This window comes from Mercenaria mercenaria, chromosome 6, assembly GCF_021730395.1.
Source record: "Mercenaria mercenaria strain notata chromosome 6, MADL_Memer_1, whole genome shotgun sequence".
Classification (NCBI taxonomy): Eukaryota; Metazoa; Mollusca; class Bivalvia; order Venerida; family Veneridae; genus Mercenaria; species Mercenaria mercenaria.
In genome coordinates, this window is record NC_069366.1 from 87,088,581 (window position 1) to 87,104,595 (window position 16,015).

The following is a 16,015-nucleotide window of genomic DNA, read 5'->3' on the forward strand; positions in this document are numbered from 1 at the left end:
TGACCAAGATCAGCCTGCACATCCTTGCAGGCTGCTCTTGGTCTGCACTGTTCGCTATTCAGTCAGTAAATTTTCAGTGAACACCCCTTTGAATAATAAATGGTACTGCCCAAACTGAATGACGGACCAGTCCATTTAAGAAATTTAGCAGGGTAAAGGTTAAGAGGCATGGTTGGTTCCTGGATTCGAACTTATGCCCTTCGATCAATGATGAGCGAATCCAACAACTCGAGTCAGGCACGTTTTATAATTATAGTGAAAACTAAACATGAGAACCATTCATTTAAATTCTAAATGAAGATTAGATCTGGTACATCTGTTACAATCCGGTTAAACACCCGTTCCAACAGTATTTATGAGTATTTAAATCATCATTTCCCGGTCATGCAGTCTATGTAAACAAGTTCATTCAGTATTTTTTTTTACTCGTATCAGAAAGGAGGAGTGACCTGTATAGACGAGATCCAAAAATAGCTTCAGCATCGCTGATTTTGTGACGTAAAGGTACAAGTCTATCGATTTAAGAAAAGGTGAAAGGGCAATTTGATCTGCAAACAGTAGTAATAAACAGGACTTAAATTTAACTACTACATAATAATTCCTGCTAACTTTGACAATGATGGATTTTGTCCTTCAAGTTAGTTATGGGAAAACAGTAGCAAATCATCCCTGTACAATAATGCTCTCTATATTTTATATGACAATTTAACATTTCAATTCCCACTTGCTTAAATGTTAATTACTACTTTAAGGTTTCGATGGAGGCATTGAGAAACAAAAATCAAACAACACCAAATCATAGAAAGAAAGAGTTGTTTGACATGAAAATTGAACAGCATGTAAAACATGTATATTACTTTACGAAACAAGTGTCAGTATACTGATATAAACATTGAATTCCGGAAAAGGGCTGCCTAAAGGGGCTCCACTTCCGGACAGTTAAACGCCTTTAAAAACTCACCATTTTCAAAGAACTGTTACACATGTTCGTTTTGATGCATTTGCAATAGCGTGCGAGTGGTGAAATTTCGAATAACAAGGTGGAACACAGTTTTCAGCAATTGTTTATCTTTATTTCTTTACAAATGGCATTCATTTTCAAAGGGAGACAACTGTTCCCGATTATTTTAAGTACAAATGGCATTCATTTTCAAAGGGAAACAACTTTTTCCGATTATTTTAAGTAATCTTTGAGAAAAAGTTGTCTCCCTTTGAAAATGAATGCCATTTGTAAAGAAAAAAGATAAACAATTGCTGAAAAACTATGTTCCACCTTGTTATTCGAAATTTCACCACTCGCACACTATTGCAAATGCATCAAAACAAACATGTGTAAACAGTTCTTTGTAAAATGTGAGTTTTTAAAGGACGTTTAACTGTCCGGAAGTGGAGCCCCTTTAGGCAGCCCTTTTCCGGAATTCAATGTTTATATCAGTATACTGACACTTGTTTCGTAAAGTAATATACATGTTTTACATGCTGTTCAATTTTCATGTCAAACAACTCTTTCTTTCTATGATTTGGTGTTGTTTGATTTTTGTTTCTCAAGTCCTCCATCGAAACCTTAAGTTTTTCTATCTGAATTAGGAAATTTCAAGGACTTTTTAAGTAGTGTGATTTTTTTTGTGACTTACATGTACTTGTCTTTTCCAAGAATGATGAAGGCCAGCATGACATTTTTCTCACTAACAAAAAAACTAATAACAGAAAAAACTAGAGCTGCTTTTGAGAAAAGGGCATGTCTCCCACAACTGCCTAATCTTCTGAATAGTTATTTATCTGAGTCAACCATGCACCAATACATGTATCACTGGCATCTGTGTACAAAGTGATTTTCGGTAATTCAAGGGCCATAATTCTGAAGGGCCTGGGCCGAATTGGCTAGTTATCAAACTTGGCCGAGGACTTATTGGCAAACTCATTTTGTTCAAGTCTGATGAAGATCGGATGAGAAATGTTAGACTTTGACAAGATTTGTGACAGACACACACATGGACACACAGACAGGAGTAAATCAGTATGTCTCCCACAGCACTGTGTGTTGGGACATAACTATAGTTGCACACAAGCTAAAGAAAACATTTCAAGAGAGATCACCTGGTACAGAAAATCTAAAGGTTTATTTTCAAGAGCAAAATAAATTGCATTGTACTTTCACCTACAGTTGAACCTGTGTTAGTGGCCATATGTAAAAAGCAACATCTCTTAAGCAGCCAGTCAGTTTACCTTCCAAATAGACTTTTTGTTCTAATTTTAACTTGTCTTAAGCAGCCAGCTGCCTTAAGTAGAAACATTGTGTAGCTCCCTTGTTTAATATAGGTTTGACTGTATGAATAAACATTATTCAATAATAGCCACATGCAAATAGAGAGCACTGTATGGATGCCTCAGAAAATTTTTGAAACAGGACCATCCAAGGAACATCCGTTTGAAACAGGACCATCCAAGGAACATCCAGTTGAAACAGGACCATCCAAGGAACATCCATTTGAAAGAGGACCATCCAAGGAACATCCAGTTGAAAGAGGACCATCCAAGGAACATCCAGTTGAAAGAGAACCATTCAAAGAATATCCAGTTGAAAAAGGACCATTCAAGGAACATCCAGTTGAAAGAGGACCATCCAAGGAACATCCAGTTGAAAGAGGACCATTCAAGGAACATCCAGTTGAAAGAGGACCATTAAAGAAAATCCAGTTGAAAAAGGACCATTCAAGGAACATCCAGTTGAAAGAGGACCATCCAAGGAACATCCATTTGAAAGAGGACCATTCAAGGAACATCCAGTTGAAAGAGGACCATCCAAGGAACATCCATTTGAAAGAGGACCATTCAAGAAACATCCAGTTGAAAGAGGACCATCCAAGGAACATCCATTTGAAAAAGGACCATTCAAGGAACATCCAGTTGAAAGAGGACCATCCAAGGAACATCCATTTGAAAAAGGACCATCCAAGGAACATCCGTTTGAAACAGGACCATCCAAGGAACATCCAGTTGAAACAGGACCATCCAAGGAACATCCATTTGAAAGAGGACCATCCAAGGAACATCCAGTTGAAAGAGGACCATCCAAGGAACATCCAGTTGAAAGAGAACCATTCAAAGAATATCCAGTTGAAAAAGGACCATTCAAGGAACATCCAGTTGAAAGAGGACCATCCAAGGAACATCCAGTTGAAAGAGGACCATTCAAGGAACATCCAGTTGAAAGAGGACCATTAAAGAAAATCCAGTTGAAAAAGGACCATTCAAGGAACATCCAGTTGAAAGAGGACCATCCAAGGAACATCCATTTGAAAGAGGACCATTCAAGGAACATCCAGTTGAAAGAGGACCATCCAAGGAACATCCATTTGAAAGAGGACCATTCAAGGAACATCCAGTTGAAAGAGGACCATCCAAGGAACATCCATTTGAAAAAGGACCATTCAAGGAACATCCAGTTGAAAGAGGACCATCCAAGGAACATCCAGTTGAAAGAGGACCATTCAAGGAACATCCAGGTGAAAGAGGACCATTCAAGGAACATCAGGGCCCACACTGGGCTGGAAAAAGTTGGAGCCACCTTTTTTCTCGGGAATGGTAGGGAGGGTGCTGGAGAGGTTTCCCTTCCCGCGGCGCGTTGAAAATTTTTGTTACTTCCGATAAGCAAATGGTGATATTCTAGCTATATAGGGGGACTTTTGAATGAAAGTGGGTATACAAAGGAAACAATATGGTATAAATGTGTCAAATCTTGTATATCCAAAACGATCAAACACACTCAGTAACTATACAGAGAATGTCACCTGTCTAACATTGAACTGTCATTCAGTAGTCAAAAAGGATGTGCTAGTCGGACAATTGCTTCGTGACGAGAACACTGACTTTGCACTTTTGACGAAAACCTGGTATTCCGATGAAAAACAATCCCAATTCGAAACATCAGATTTAAATCAAGATGGTTATAGACTCAGTGTTGCGAATCGTAGAAACAAAACGGGTGGCGGTATTGCTCTGACTTGTAAAAGTAGTGTTCAAATGCGCAAAATGGTATCTGGCACCACCAAAAGTTTTGAGTACGGAGTATGGCAAATGGTCTTTAAAAACATTACCATTAATTGTGTAGGCATTTATAGACCCCCAGCTTTGGCGACACCTACGCAATTTGTTGAAAGACTTTTTCGAATTCTTGAAGACGTTATTTCCAAGTACCCCAATCTCATGATCATGGGAGATTTCAATCTACATATACATGACGACACCAACACTATTTCTGAATTCAACAGTTGTTTATGTGCTATGGGGTTGCAACAACATGTACATTTCCCAACACAAGTGTTCGGTCAGAGTCTTGATCTTGTGATCACAGAGGTCGCAAATGGTGTTGAACTTATCTCATGTGAACCCGGTCCTTTCTTATCCGACATCGTGTAGTAAAAGTCATTACAAAAGTGAAAAAGGAAAACATCATCAGCAAGTCTATTACTTACCGGAACTTTAATGACATAAATGACTCAGATTTTGCTAGTGACCTTGCTGATTTGAAAATTGAAAGTGATTCAATTGAGACATATGTTGACATTTTCCAAGATGAAATGAAAAATATCATTGACAAGCACGCTCCTTTAAAAGAGAAAACTATTATTTGTCGAAATCCGAAACCGTGGTTTAATGAGGATATCCGCCACTTAAAACAAATTCTGCGCAAATCCGAACGTTTGTGGAGGAGGTACCAAAATCCACAGGACTATGAAATTTTCAAGACTGCTCTTAATAAATATCACCATGAACTGAAACTAGAAAAACAGAGAACTCTTAGCCAAAAAGTGCTCGAATACAAAGGTGATTCCAAAAAACTTTACAAATTTGTGACAGATCTCACCGGCGGCAAGTCGGAGAATCCAATGCCTGTTGTTGAAAATGAAAATACGCTAGCTGACAAATTTGCTGACTTTTTCATGGAAAAGATTCAGAAAATACGGGACAGCTTAAAAGATTTTGAAAACTATAAACCATCTATGAGAAATGTGCCGGAATTTGGAAAATTTGATGAACTTAGTGAGGATGAAGTTAGAAAACTCATTAACCAGTTACAAACAAAGTCGTGTGAAATTGATGTTATTCCAACAAAAGTGTTGAAGTCATATTTAAACGAGCTCCTCCCAATTATAACTAGACTAGTGAATCTTTCATTGACTCAAGGAGTCTTCCCAGTGCAGTGGAAACAGGCAATAGTTAGACCTCTGTTAAAGAAAGCTGGTCTCGAACTTATATTCTCAAACTATAGGCCAGTGAGCAACTTATCATTCTTGTCCAAATTGATAGAGAAAGCAGCACTGTATTTACTTAATAAACATGTAAATGAACATAATCTCCTTCCGAAAAAATCAGTCCGCATACAGGCAACATCATTCGTGCGAATCGGCTTTATTGAGACTTATCAATGACATCTTGGACGCTATGGAACATCAAGAAGTGACTGCATTGATAGCATTAGACCTTAGTGCAGCTTTGATACGGTAGACCACGATATTCTTTTGGACGTTTTGAAATGTCAGTATGGTGTCTCTGGTGTTGCATTGGACTGGTTGAACTCATATCTGAGGCCACGGAGCTGCCGCGTGAGTGTGAATCAAACAGTGTCATCAGCACGTGAGCTTACGTGTAGTGTCCCCCAGGGAAGCTGTTTAGGGCCGTGGCTCTATCTCACGTACGCAGGAACGATTTTTGACATTGTTCCCCCGTCCATTTCCGTCTTTGGCTTTGCCGACGACCACACCGCAAGCACACGTTTTAAGCCCGAACCATCCATCGAGGCTAAATCCATTGGTGAACTAGAGGAGTTTGCTACAGATTCAAATGAGTGGATGAACAGTAACAAACTAAAAATGAATTCCTCAAAAACTGAACATATTGCCTTTGGAAGTGCCCCTCAGTTGAATAAGTTAAACATTCACGAGATAGATATTTGTGGTGATAAAATCAAGAGACAGAGTAACATCAGATATTTGGGGGCCTATTTGGACGAAACTTTAACTTTCAAAGAGCATATAAAAATAAAGTGTAGAACGGCAATGTTGAATTTTTTCCGAATCAAAACATTCGCAAATATTTGACTCAGGATGCAACTGAAACCTTAGTGCTATCGCTGGTTATTTCGCATTTAGACTACTGTAATGTTATTTTATACGGTATTTCTGATTGTGACATCGCAAAACTGCAACGCATTCAAAATATGTGTGCGAAGTTAGTTCTGAATCGTAGAAGAAGAGACAGTTCTAAGCAGGCACTCTACGATTTGCACTGGCTGCCGATCAAAGTCAGAATAAACTTTAAGATCTTGACGTACATGTTCAATTGCCATGTTGGAAATGCGCCTGCATATTTGATTGAACTCTTAACACCGAAAATCCCCCAGCGCTCCCTCAGATCCTCGGAGTCATCAGTTGACTGTTACATCGTCCCTTTCAACAAGCGAAAAACTTTTAGTGATAGAAGCTTTAGTACTATAGGGCCAAAGTTGTGGAACAATTTGCCGTTGAACATCAGACAAAGTTCTTCAATTGACTGCTTTAGGAAAAGGTTGAAAACGCATTTCTTCAGAGACTACCTTGCATTATTCTAAGTTTTGACTGAGTTTTAAACAATGATGCTGGTGACAGTGATAGAAATTTAATGTTTGTCTGTGATAATTGTATGTTAGTAATATTTTAAAATATAGTATTATCATTGACTTTAAATTAATAATTGCTATTTTGATTCGTTTTAATTAATCTTATTTAAAATATTTTATATTTAATATTTTATTTCAACTTGTATTGTAAAACGCCATTGAATATGTTTTAAATGTAGAAATAGGCGTTTAAGCAAATAAACCAGTTTCAGTTTCAGTTTCAGTTACCTCTAAAGCAAGTTTTGTATTTTAAAATGTTGTTGGATGTTGAAGCAACCTGTCTGAAATATTACAGCTTCTTTTTGTTGTGGGCCTACTATGTAAATGCATGGCCCGGGGGCTGTGTTTTTGGTGCTCTGTGCTTCCGATAAATCTACCCTTACCTACTATCTTCTGTCTTGGTAACTGATACAGGATTACATTTCAAATCCATTCCTATCTTTTAAAGACATTCAAAAAACATGGCAAACACCTTTACTAATTACTTACTAAGATCATGGACACGGGTCCAGTGTATATTTTTTTCTTTGTTTAATATAAAAAAACAACCTTTTTTCACACAAATATGCTTTCTATATGTTAGTCAAATGAAAAAAAAAAAGGATGACAAAAATCTGGTCACAGTGTCGTGTATGATATTGTGACCAGATTTTTTGTCATCATTTTTTTTTTCATTTGACTAACATAAAAAAAGTATATTTGTGTTTTAAAAAAAGGATTTTTATATTAAACAAAAAATACACTGGACCTGTGACTAAGATACTGTCTGATGGTGGCGACAACGTTAATTTTGCCGATTTATTTATTAATTATTTCATCCATGGAAATTAAAGGCATCAATCATTTAATCTGCCGTAATGACAACAAAACAAAAAGATTATTTTAACCCGAAAATTGGTTGCTAATTGATTGCAAATTGCATCTCCTCGTGTGTCAAGATGTTTATTACACATTGTTATATGTAAAGTGAACGCAGACTGGGTAGTACTATCCCGTAATAAGTTAATTTTACAAAGTAAAATTATCGGAACCAGTCAACTGTTGTTTTTTTTAACATAATTTCTCGAAGGTTACGATTTAGAACGTCTGAAACAAAATGGCAGTCCAAATTACGAAGATTTTTTCATTTTCGCCACTCGCGATTTTTCTTCGCCACTTTCATCGCAGATTCGCCAAATGGCTCGAGTGGCGAACGACAGCGTGGGCCCTGAATATCCAGTTGAAAGAGGACCACCCAGTTGAAAGAGGACCATCCAGTTGAAAGAGGACCATCCAAGGAACATCCAGTTGAAAGAGGACCATTCAAGGAACATCCATTTGAAAGAGGACCATCCAAGGAACATCCATCTGAAAGAGGACCATTCAAGGAACATCCATTTTAAAGAGGACCATCCAAGGAACATCCAGTTGAAAGAGGACCATTCAAGGAACATCCATTTGAAAGAGGACCATCCAAGGAACATCCATTTGAAAGAGGACCATCCAAGGAATATTCAGTTGAAAGAGGAACATCCATTTGAAAGAGGACCATCCAAGGAACATCCAGTTGAAAGAGGACCATCCAAGGAACATCCAGTTGAAAGAGGACCATTCAAAGAACATCCAGTTGAAAGAGGACTATCCAAGGAACATCCAGGCTAAATTTCATCCATATCATACAGACAGTTTCAGATAAGATGTCATCTGAATGTGGATGGACAGACAGATGAAAGATAAGGAGTGATCAAAATAGCTCACCCCAGGCACTTCATGCTCAGGTGAGGTAAAAAGGCCGAGTCTGGTAGCAGACTTACTACCAACTTTTGTGTCAGTCTGAGAAATATTTACAAATAGAAAAAGTTGTATCTGCCTCCTATGACCTTATAATATTACATATTATGAGCTACTGGATACACAAAAGGTCGTAAGTTGCAGATAGAATTTTTCTTTATAAAGACAAAAATATAATCAGTGTGAAATCTGTAGAATGAAATAAATAGACTTTTCATTTTTCTAAAACTAGTGTTTTTCACTTAAACCTTTTCTTTCTGGGACAATGATTATATTATCAATCTTGAAACTTCTAATGGAAATGAAGTTTTGACGTGACATTTCATTTAAGTACTATTTTACATTAATCGTCATGAAAAGTAGGTTCATCAATCGTCATGAAAAGTAGGTTAAACCCATTTAAATGTTACAAGAGCTGTGCTTGACTATTCAAAAACCTTAAAACATAATAAATTAAAACAGTGTCATGCTTTTTTGTTGGGTTTAACATCACACTGACACAAATAATATGTGAATTATATATCAATTTTAGTATAACTTTGTGTAAAAGCAAAAATGTGTTATGTAACATTTGCATTAGATCATCTGATCATCGTAGTGAACAAGCATATATAATTTCACTCCTAACAACAGTTACCGAGATACCTGCTTAGTAAGATTACATACAACTAGACATGCTAGATGTGCATCCATAGAAAACTGGTGCCCCCATCTTCTGTCACTGTATGGTCATGTTACCTGTTGTCAATGCAAGACTAAATGAACATTTATATTACCTGGGTTTGGTGGTAAGAGTCATCAGGGGTTTTTTTTATTGTTTTTTTTTTTTGGGGGGGGGGAGGGGGTCATGGATGAGTTGGGGTGAGGTGGCAGGGTTATGGGGAGTAGTAATTAAAATACAGAATCAAAGTCAAGGTGCACAAATTTTTACAACACTCCAATAAAATTTCATGATTTCATGTAAAATACTTTTAAATACAGTCACATGTTTCAAACTTTTAGGCCCTTAATATGTATATCTGACTAAGTCAAGAGCCATAACTCTGGTCTTGTGGTGTAAAATTATAAACAAAATCCTAGATGCGCAAACTCACATGTAATGATATTCCTATGTGGTTTGAACCGTTTCATGACTTAAGGTCAAATAATCTTTTTTTCATATACATGACACAAACATTAAGGCCTTCATGCAAGTCAAGGAACATAATTCTGGTTCTGACTGAATGAAATCCAAAACAGAACTTCACATGCTGATTAACAATCCAATCAGGTTTGATGAATCTAGGTCAAAATCTTTTTGAGATAGAATGCATGACACAAATTCAGACTGACAGACGGACAAGTAGAAATCTAAGTGCCCCTTGCACCCCCCTCACGCCAAACCCCTGCAAAATATATTATTTAGGAGCACAAAAGCTTAACCAAATCCTGATGTGGACATGGATGCCAACAAATGGATGAGTTGAATAGCTCTACCTATTCTTCAAAATAAGCTTACTTATGTTCATTTATTGATATCACAAATCAATTTTATAACATCATTAATTAGTTTTGGACATGTGATTTTTGGATTGCACAAAATGAATTTTATATATCATTAAATCAAATTAAGGATATCATACAATAAATTGATATTGTGATATCACTTGATTGATTTTAGGATATCATTTAATCAGTTACACATATCTTCAATTCCAGTTTAGAATACTGGTATCATAAAATGAATCATTGATGTCCAACAATAGAGACTATTTCTGAATATCCTAAAGTCAATTTTATGGTATCATTAAAAAAGTTGAAATTGTACAATATACTGTTGAGTATGAATTATTAATATCCATTTTCATAATCAAATTAAGGACATCATAAACAACGATTTTATATTGTTATCATGAAATTTAGTTTTTGAGATCCTAAAATGACTTTAGGGTATCAGTAAACTATATTAAGGATATGAAAAAGTATTCTTATTTAGCAATATCCAATATTGTATATTGTGATATCTTTAAATCATTTTATTATATCTTTAAATCTATTTAGGATATCACAAAATACAATAATGATATCATGAACTGTAATTTAGTGACATCATTAAAATACAAGTATTGTACGATATCAGAAAATACATTTAATGATACCCTAAAATGAAATTAAGGATATCACAAAATGATTTTAGTTTAGGGTACCACAATGTAGCAAATAAATTGTAAAAATGTCATCATGTAGTCACGAATCAAAATGAAGGAGCAGTTTATGGAGCAGTTTATGAATTACAGGCTGTTGGTGATCCTTTTTTGTGAAATATAATGTTGTATACAATTTTAATTGCTAAAACAAACGGATTGTATCTTTTTATTATACTTAAACTAATACATTTTTTGGAAATGTCTTTCAATTCTCGACACAGAAAAAATAAAACTGATCTATGAGTTTTTATCAAAAGATATAGTTTATTAAATGTAATAAAATGTTTTACCAACCATCAATTTTTTGACTTGGTTTAACTATGGGAAACCCCCTAATTATAAACCGCAAAATTTCATTTCATTTTATACAGTACTCCCTGCTTGAGAGAATTTGAAAAAATGTCTGTTTCAATTTTCTGACCTTTATGTGTGATTAAGGGAGTATAGCATTCTGCCACCAGTCATATATCCTGGGCATAAAACTAATTTGAAGACTGACATCATTTTTCTGCAGCATGGTGCATTTCATTAAGAAGGGAATACTGTATTGTAGTACGTCTTGAAGCGAAAATTCCTCAGTCCCTACCGAGGATCGAACCAAGGACTCTGTGATCTGTAGGCGGAACTCTAACCATGTCGCTAAAGGGTTAACGGCTGTTGAAGTGGCCGATATACTTACAACAACTACACTCTCTATCATTGAAGGATCAGTCAATAACTGAAGCTTCAATCAGTTTCTAGCCTGAGGCATCAAGTAAAACGATTATCAATTTCTAGCCTAACACATCAACTGAACTAGCCACATCCAAATGCATGAGTCACTCAAACATCCTTGTCCACATTGTAGTATTTCTTAAAAACAAAACAAAAAAAAACACTCAGACCCAACCGAGGACCGAACACCAGACTTCATGATTTGTAGATGGATACTCTAACCATGTCGCTAATGTCATAGCTGTTGTAGTAGCAAAATTATATAAAAACAACCACTACTGTATTTAAAATAAAGTTAAATTTTTGGTTCCTAAAATTGAACCTCATCCAAAAATTGATGATGGGTAAGATATTCTATTCTCTTTACTTTGTGATCTGTGTCTTTTTGTAATCATACCAGTGTTGTTGTTTTTTTTCCAAGGCTATAATTTGGTCCCAATCCAAATGGTAGTATTTTTTTTTCTGAATTTCAAAGCTAAAATTATGAAAGTTAAAAATATTTTGTTTTGTTTTGTTTTACTTTTTCAAGCAAATTGTATACAGTTGAAATATAAGGCAGTATAACTTACCACTAACTTAATGTATTTATGACCCATTTTTTCTTAAATGTAAAATTTTGATAAAAATACCACATTTTTGAACAATTCCCTATTTAGATGTTACACAATTTTAAAGGCTACGTCCCATTTCAAATCAGTGGAAAAAACACTGTATAATCACAAAAATAATCAAGGTCCATTAATAATGAACCTTGATTATTTTTGTTGTTCCAGTTTAAAGGCACTGACCTCCAGAATTGGCTAAAAATAATCTTTCTTTCAAATTGAAGTTTGGTCATATTATGAACATTAGAATTTGAGTTTTTGTTTCTAAAATATTTTAAAAATTCCAAATCAAGAAAAAAAGATGACCGCATCGGGAATTGGACCCCGGACCGCTGCATCAATAAAGACATTTTCCCGTCATCATAACCAATAGCGCTATAGTGGAATTAGTCAATTATGACTTCAAAATATAGATATTTATAATCGAGACAGTTTAAGAGCAATGCTTTTCGATTTTCCTTGTAAAAAGTAGTAAAAACAGCAAATTCTTATGTGTTTCCATAACATACAGTTTGTCAGTAATTAAGTTTTAAAGCTTTCTTATAAGAAATATAGCATTTATTTCCACATGTTAAAAATAATAATTTTTTGTTGTTGTCGAACGATCTGGCGGCCAGTCCCTTTAACAGGCTGGTAACATTGCCTGATCGAGCTTTCGACATAAAAACTAATATTTCTTGAAAAATAATAAAGATGTTTCTTTCAAACTTGGTCCATTCATTAAGCATAACATATGATGCATATTAAGATAGAAATAACTTTGTTGCCTTCAGTTTTGTTAGAATTACTTTCCTTTTTCAGATTTTTATGATGCATAATTTTTGAAGTCCAAAAAAATTATGTTTTAATGCAATGTTTAAAACAGAAAAGGGTTCAATGGCTTTCTATTGCTCCAAACTTGTGCGCCAATACCTTTATTCTATATATTTAGGGTTAATACTTTGTTTATAGTGCAGATGTATGAAAAATATTTTTACAACTAACATTTTTCTGTAATGTTGTAAGTGAAAGCACAGTAAAATGTACACATTCGTGTACTAGCGCAATAATTTAGAGCATCAGAAAGCCATTGAACCCTTTTTTGTTTTAAACTTAACATTAGAAAATTTTTTTTGGACTTCAAAAATTATGCGTCATAAAAATCTGAAAAGGGGAAATAATTCTACCAAAACTGAAGGCAACCAAGTTATTTTTATTTTAATTTGTATCATATGTAATGCTTATTAAATGTACCAAGTGCGAAAGAAATATCTTCATTATTTTTCAAGAAATATTAGTTTTTATGTCGAAAGCCCGATCGGGCAATTATGTTACCAGCCTGTTTAAATTTCATTTTGGCAGTGGCTACGATTACGGTACCGTAATCCTAGCCTCCGGTTCTAGGATTACGGAAGTTCCGTATTCCTAGACAATCCTATGAGGATAGGCTAGGATTACGGAAGTATTTAAGAGACATCAAAAATATGTTAGGACATGCATAAATGATGTTGTAAATTTCTTATTTCACTTTATTAAAATAGCGATTTTTGATGCCTGCCTTATTATTCCGTGTTATCTATCTGTCATTTTGGGTTAGTATAATCTTAAACGCTATATTAATGGCGGCCCGCGGAAATATTATAGAAATATGAGAGTAAAAGTTAGGTTTAAAAAAATATTCTATACTTTGATTTTTTTTATTTATAACCATATTGTATGTTATTAAAGACCATTTGTGTTGATTTGATGACAAAAATTGCAGGTATATATGAAACATAGATAATTCTATAGTATTTCCGCGTGCCACCATTAAGATTATACTAACCCAAAACAGCGGATCGATAGCACGAAATAATAGTGAAATAAGTAATTTTACAACGTCATTTATGCATGTCCTAACATATATTTGATGCCTCTTAAATACTTCCGTAATCCTAGCCTATCCTCATAGGGTTGTCTAGGAATACGGAACTTCCGTAATCCTAGAACCAGAGGCTAGGATTACGGTACTGTAATCGTAGCCACTGCCTTTCATTTTTAATCAAATTAAATTTCTATTGTTTTGATTGAAAAAAAATTGGCAGTTACCATATTATTTAAAAGAAAACCATACCTAACAACACAATTTAACTACATAATAGTTATCACTTAAATAAACACTAAAAAATATAATTAACTTAACCATATCCAAAATTACAGTGAGCTTAAATTATCCGACTACTGTACGACTATGATCATTGTTTTACACGACTTGTCATGTTCATATATCACTTGACATATATAAAAAATAAACAAATCATATAAAGAATAACAAAACAAACCCTTTTTAGTAGATGATCGCATTTAAAGCCTCCCATTATTCCCTAAAAGTTAACATTAAATTTGTGAAATACGTGCGATTACTGAGTATCCAAGGGGATTAACTTGTGCTCTTGTGATCTAAAAAGCATCACCATACCGTCAAAATTAGAAAACGAACGAGTTTGACTTCCGTAATATGTTTTAACTTATATGTAATATGTTTCTTTAACAAGCGATGCATTTGCTCAACAAAAGATCTAAGCGAACTTGAAAAGAAGAAGCTATACACGTGCAGTTTACCACACGTGCGGTTAGCTTACATGCCATTTTAACTTATATACACTTTCGGCTCCTATTTATACCACACTTTTTAAAATTTGAAAACATACATTCTTTATGAAAAAAAAACAACACACAATTCCTTAATTACGTAAAACTTTCTTTCCTTTAGATGTGTGCAAGTACACATTGAGTAAATAGAAAATACACTGATTGAATATTGACAATACGTTCGTTGATATACATTTTCGACCTATGCATGTGGCGGGAATCTCAACTAATTGAGATAAACTGACAGTTTCTTCTTCTTCTTCAAGTTACTATATATTCTCCTTTATAACTTAGAAGATTTTGTATAGAAGCTGTATTAAAATGTATAGTGTTTTTACATATCGAATTTGTACACGACATTCCCTGTTTGATATTTGTCTTTGTTTTGTTTTTTTGGACTGGGCCAAACAATAAAATTTGTACAGTGGTCCTAGATCAGATGAGGAAGAAGTATAATTTAAAGATTTACTTGGGGTGTTTGTTGGAAGGGTATGTAATGTGGCATGTGGATAGAGGCTTGGATTTGTCAGGGGGTGGGGCATAAATATGTGTAGGGTGGCAAATGTGTATTGTTGCATTCCTGAAAATAACTTCTTCACTACCCACCTTTCTAGTCTGTTTAGAGGGCAGATATTAGAAGAGGCACGGTAACAACAGCTTTGAAGGAATCAACTGTGGTTGCTGTGTGTGCGACAGAGGGCAACGTGCTGTTCTAAGAAAAAATGAATATTTGTAGGAATCTTTGGATGTGCTTTGATGTTACCATGACTATGTCTTGTTTTTGAATCAGCGGCAGTTTTTTACCGGATATGTAGCTACTACATGATGGACTATATTTAAAGGCCTAGGTTCACTACTATGTAAGTGTCCCCCCCACCCCCCAAATCCAATATACAACTCCCATCTTATCTGCTGCTTAACAGCGATTATGTAACAGTAACTGATTAGAGGGCAATTAGCACAGCAGGGACCCCAACTAGACCATGAAGATGTGTGCAGTGGAGTTGAAAGAAATTATTTTTTCTTCAGTGAATGTGGAATGATAATAATAATAATTATTATTATTTTGATATTATATCTATGATAATAATAACTACTACTTTAATGTTATAATAATAATAATAAAAATAATCATAACCATTATTATAAATTATTATTATTATTATTATTATTATTATTATTATTATCATCATATTACATATAGGATGATAAAAGATACAGTATTAATATTGAAAATAATAATGATAATAAAACACAAGTATAGTGACAACTTCATGAGTTCTTTGTGTTGACAAACAATTTTTTTTCGAACTGGAAATTGATTTTATTGTATTCATGTAATTAACATTATTTGAATACAAAATTATTGTGTTCCATCTATACTCAATTTTCCTTTTCAGTATGTTGCCAAAAGTGACTTTTTTCATGCTTTGCTTTGTAACTTTGAAATGCACATTCTGTTTTCAGTTCTA

At 34.6% G+C, this 16,015-nt stretch overlaps 1 protein-coding gene across 1 annotated transcript in view; it reads right to left on the bottom strand.

The window, feature by feature from the left end:
* Positions 1-14,337, bottom strand: part of LOC123548295 (sodium- and chloride-dependent glycine transporter 1-like) — a 77,882-nt gene extending 63,545 nt beyond the window's left edge. Inside the window, exon 1 of the mRNA XM_045335442.2 lies at positions 14,234-14,337. Coding sequence (XP_045191377.2) covers positions 14,234-14,269 — 36 coding nt within the window. The 5' untranslated portion in view covers positions 14,270-14,337. The remainder of the gene's footprint in view (positions 1-14,233) is intronic.
* Between the last annotated feature and the right edge of the window lie 1,678 nt (positions 14,338-16,015).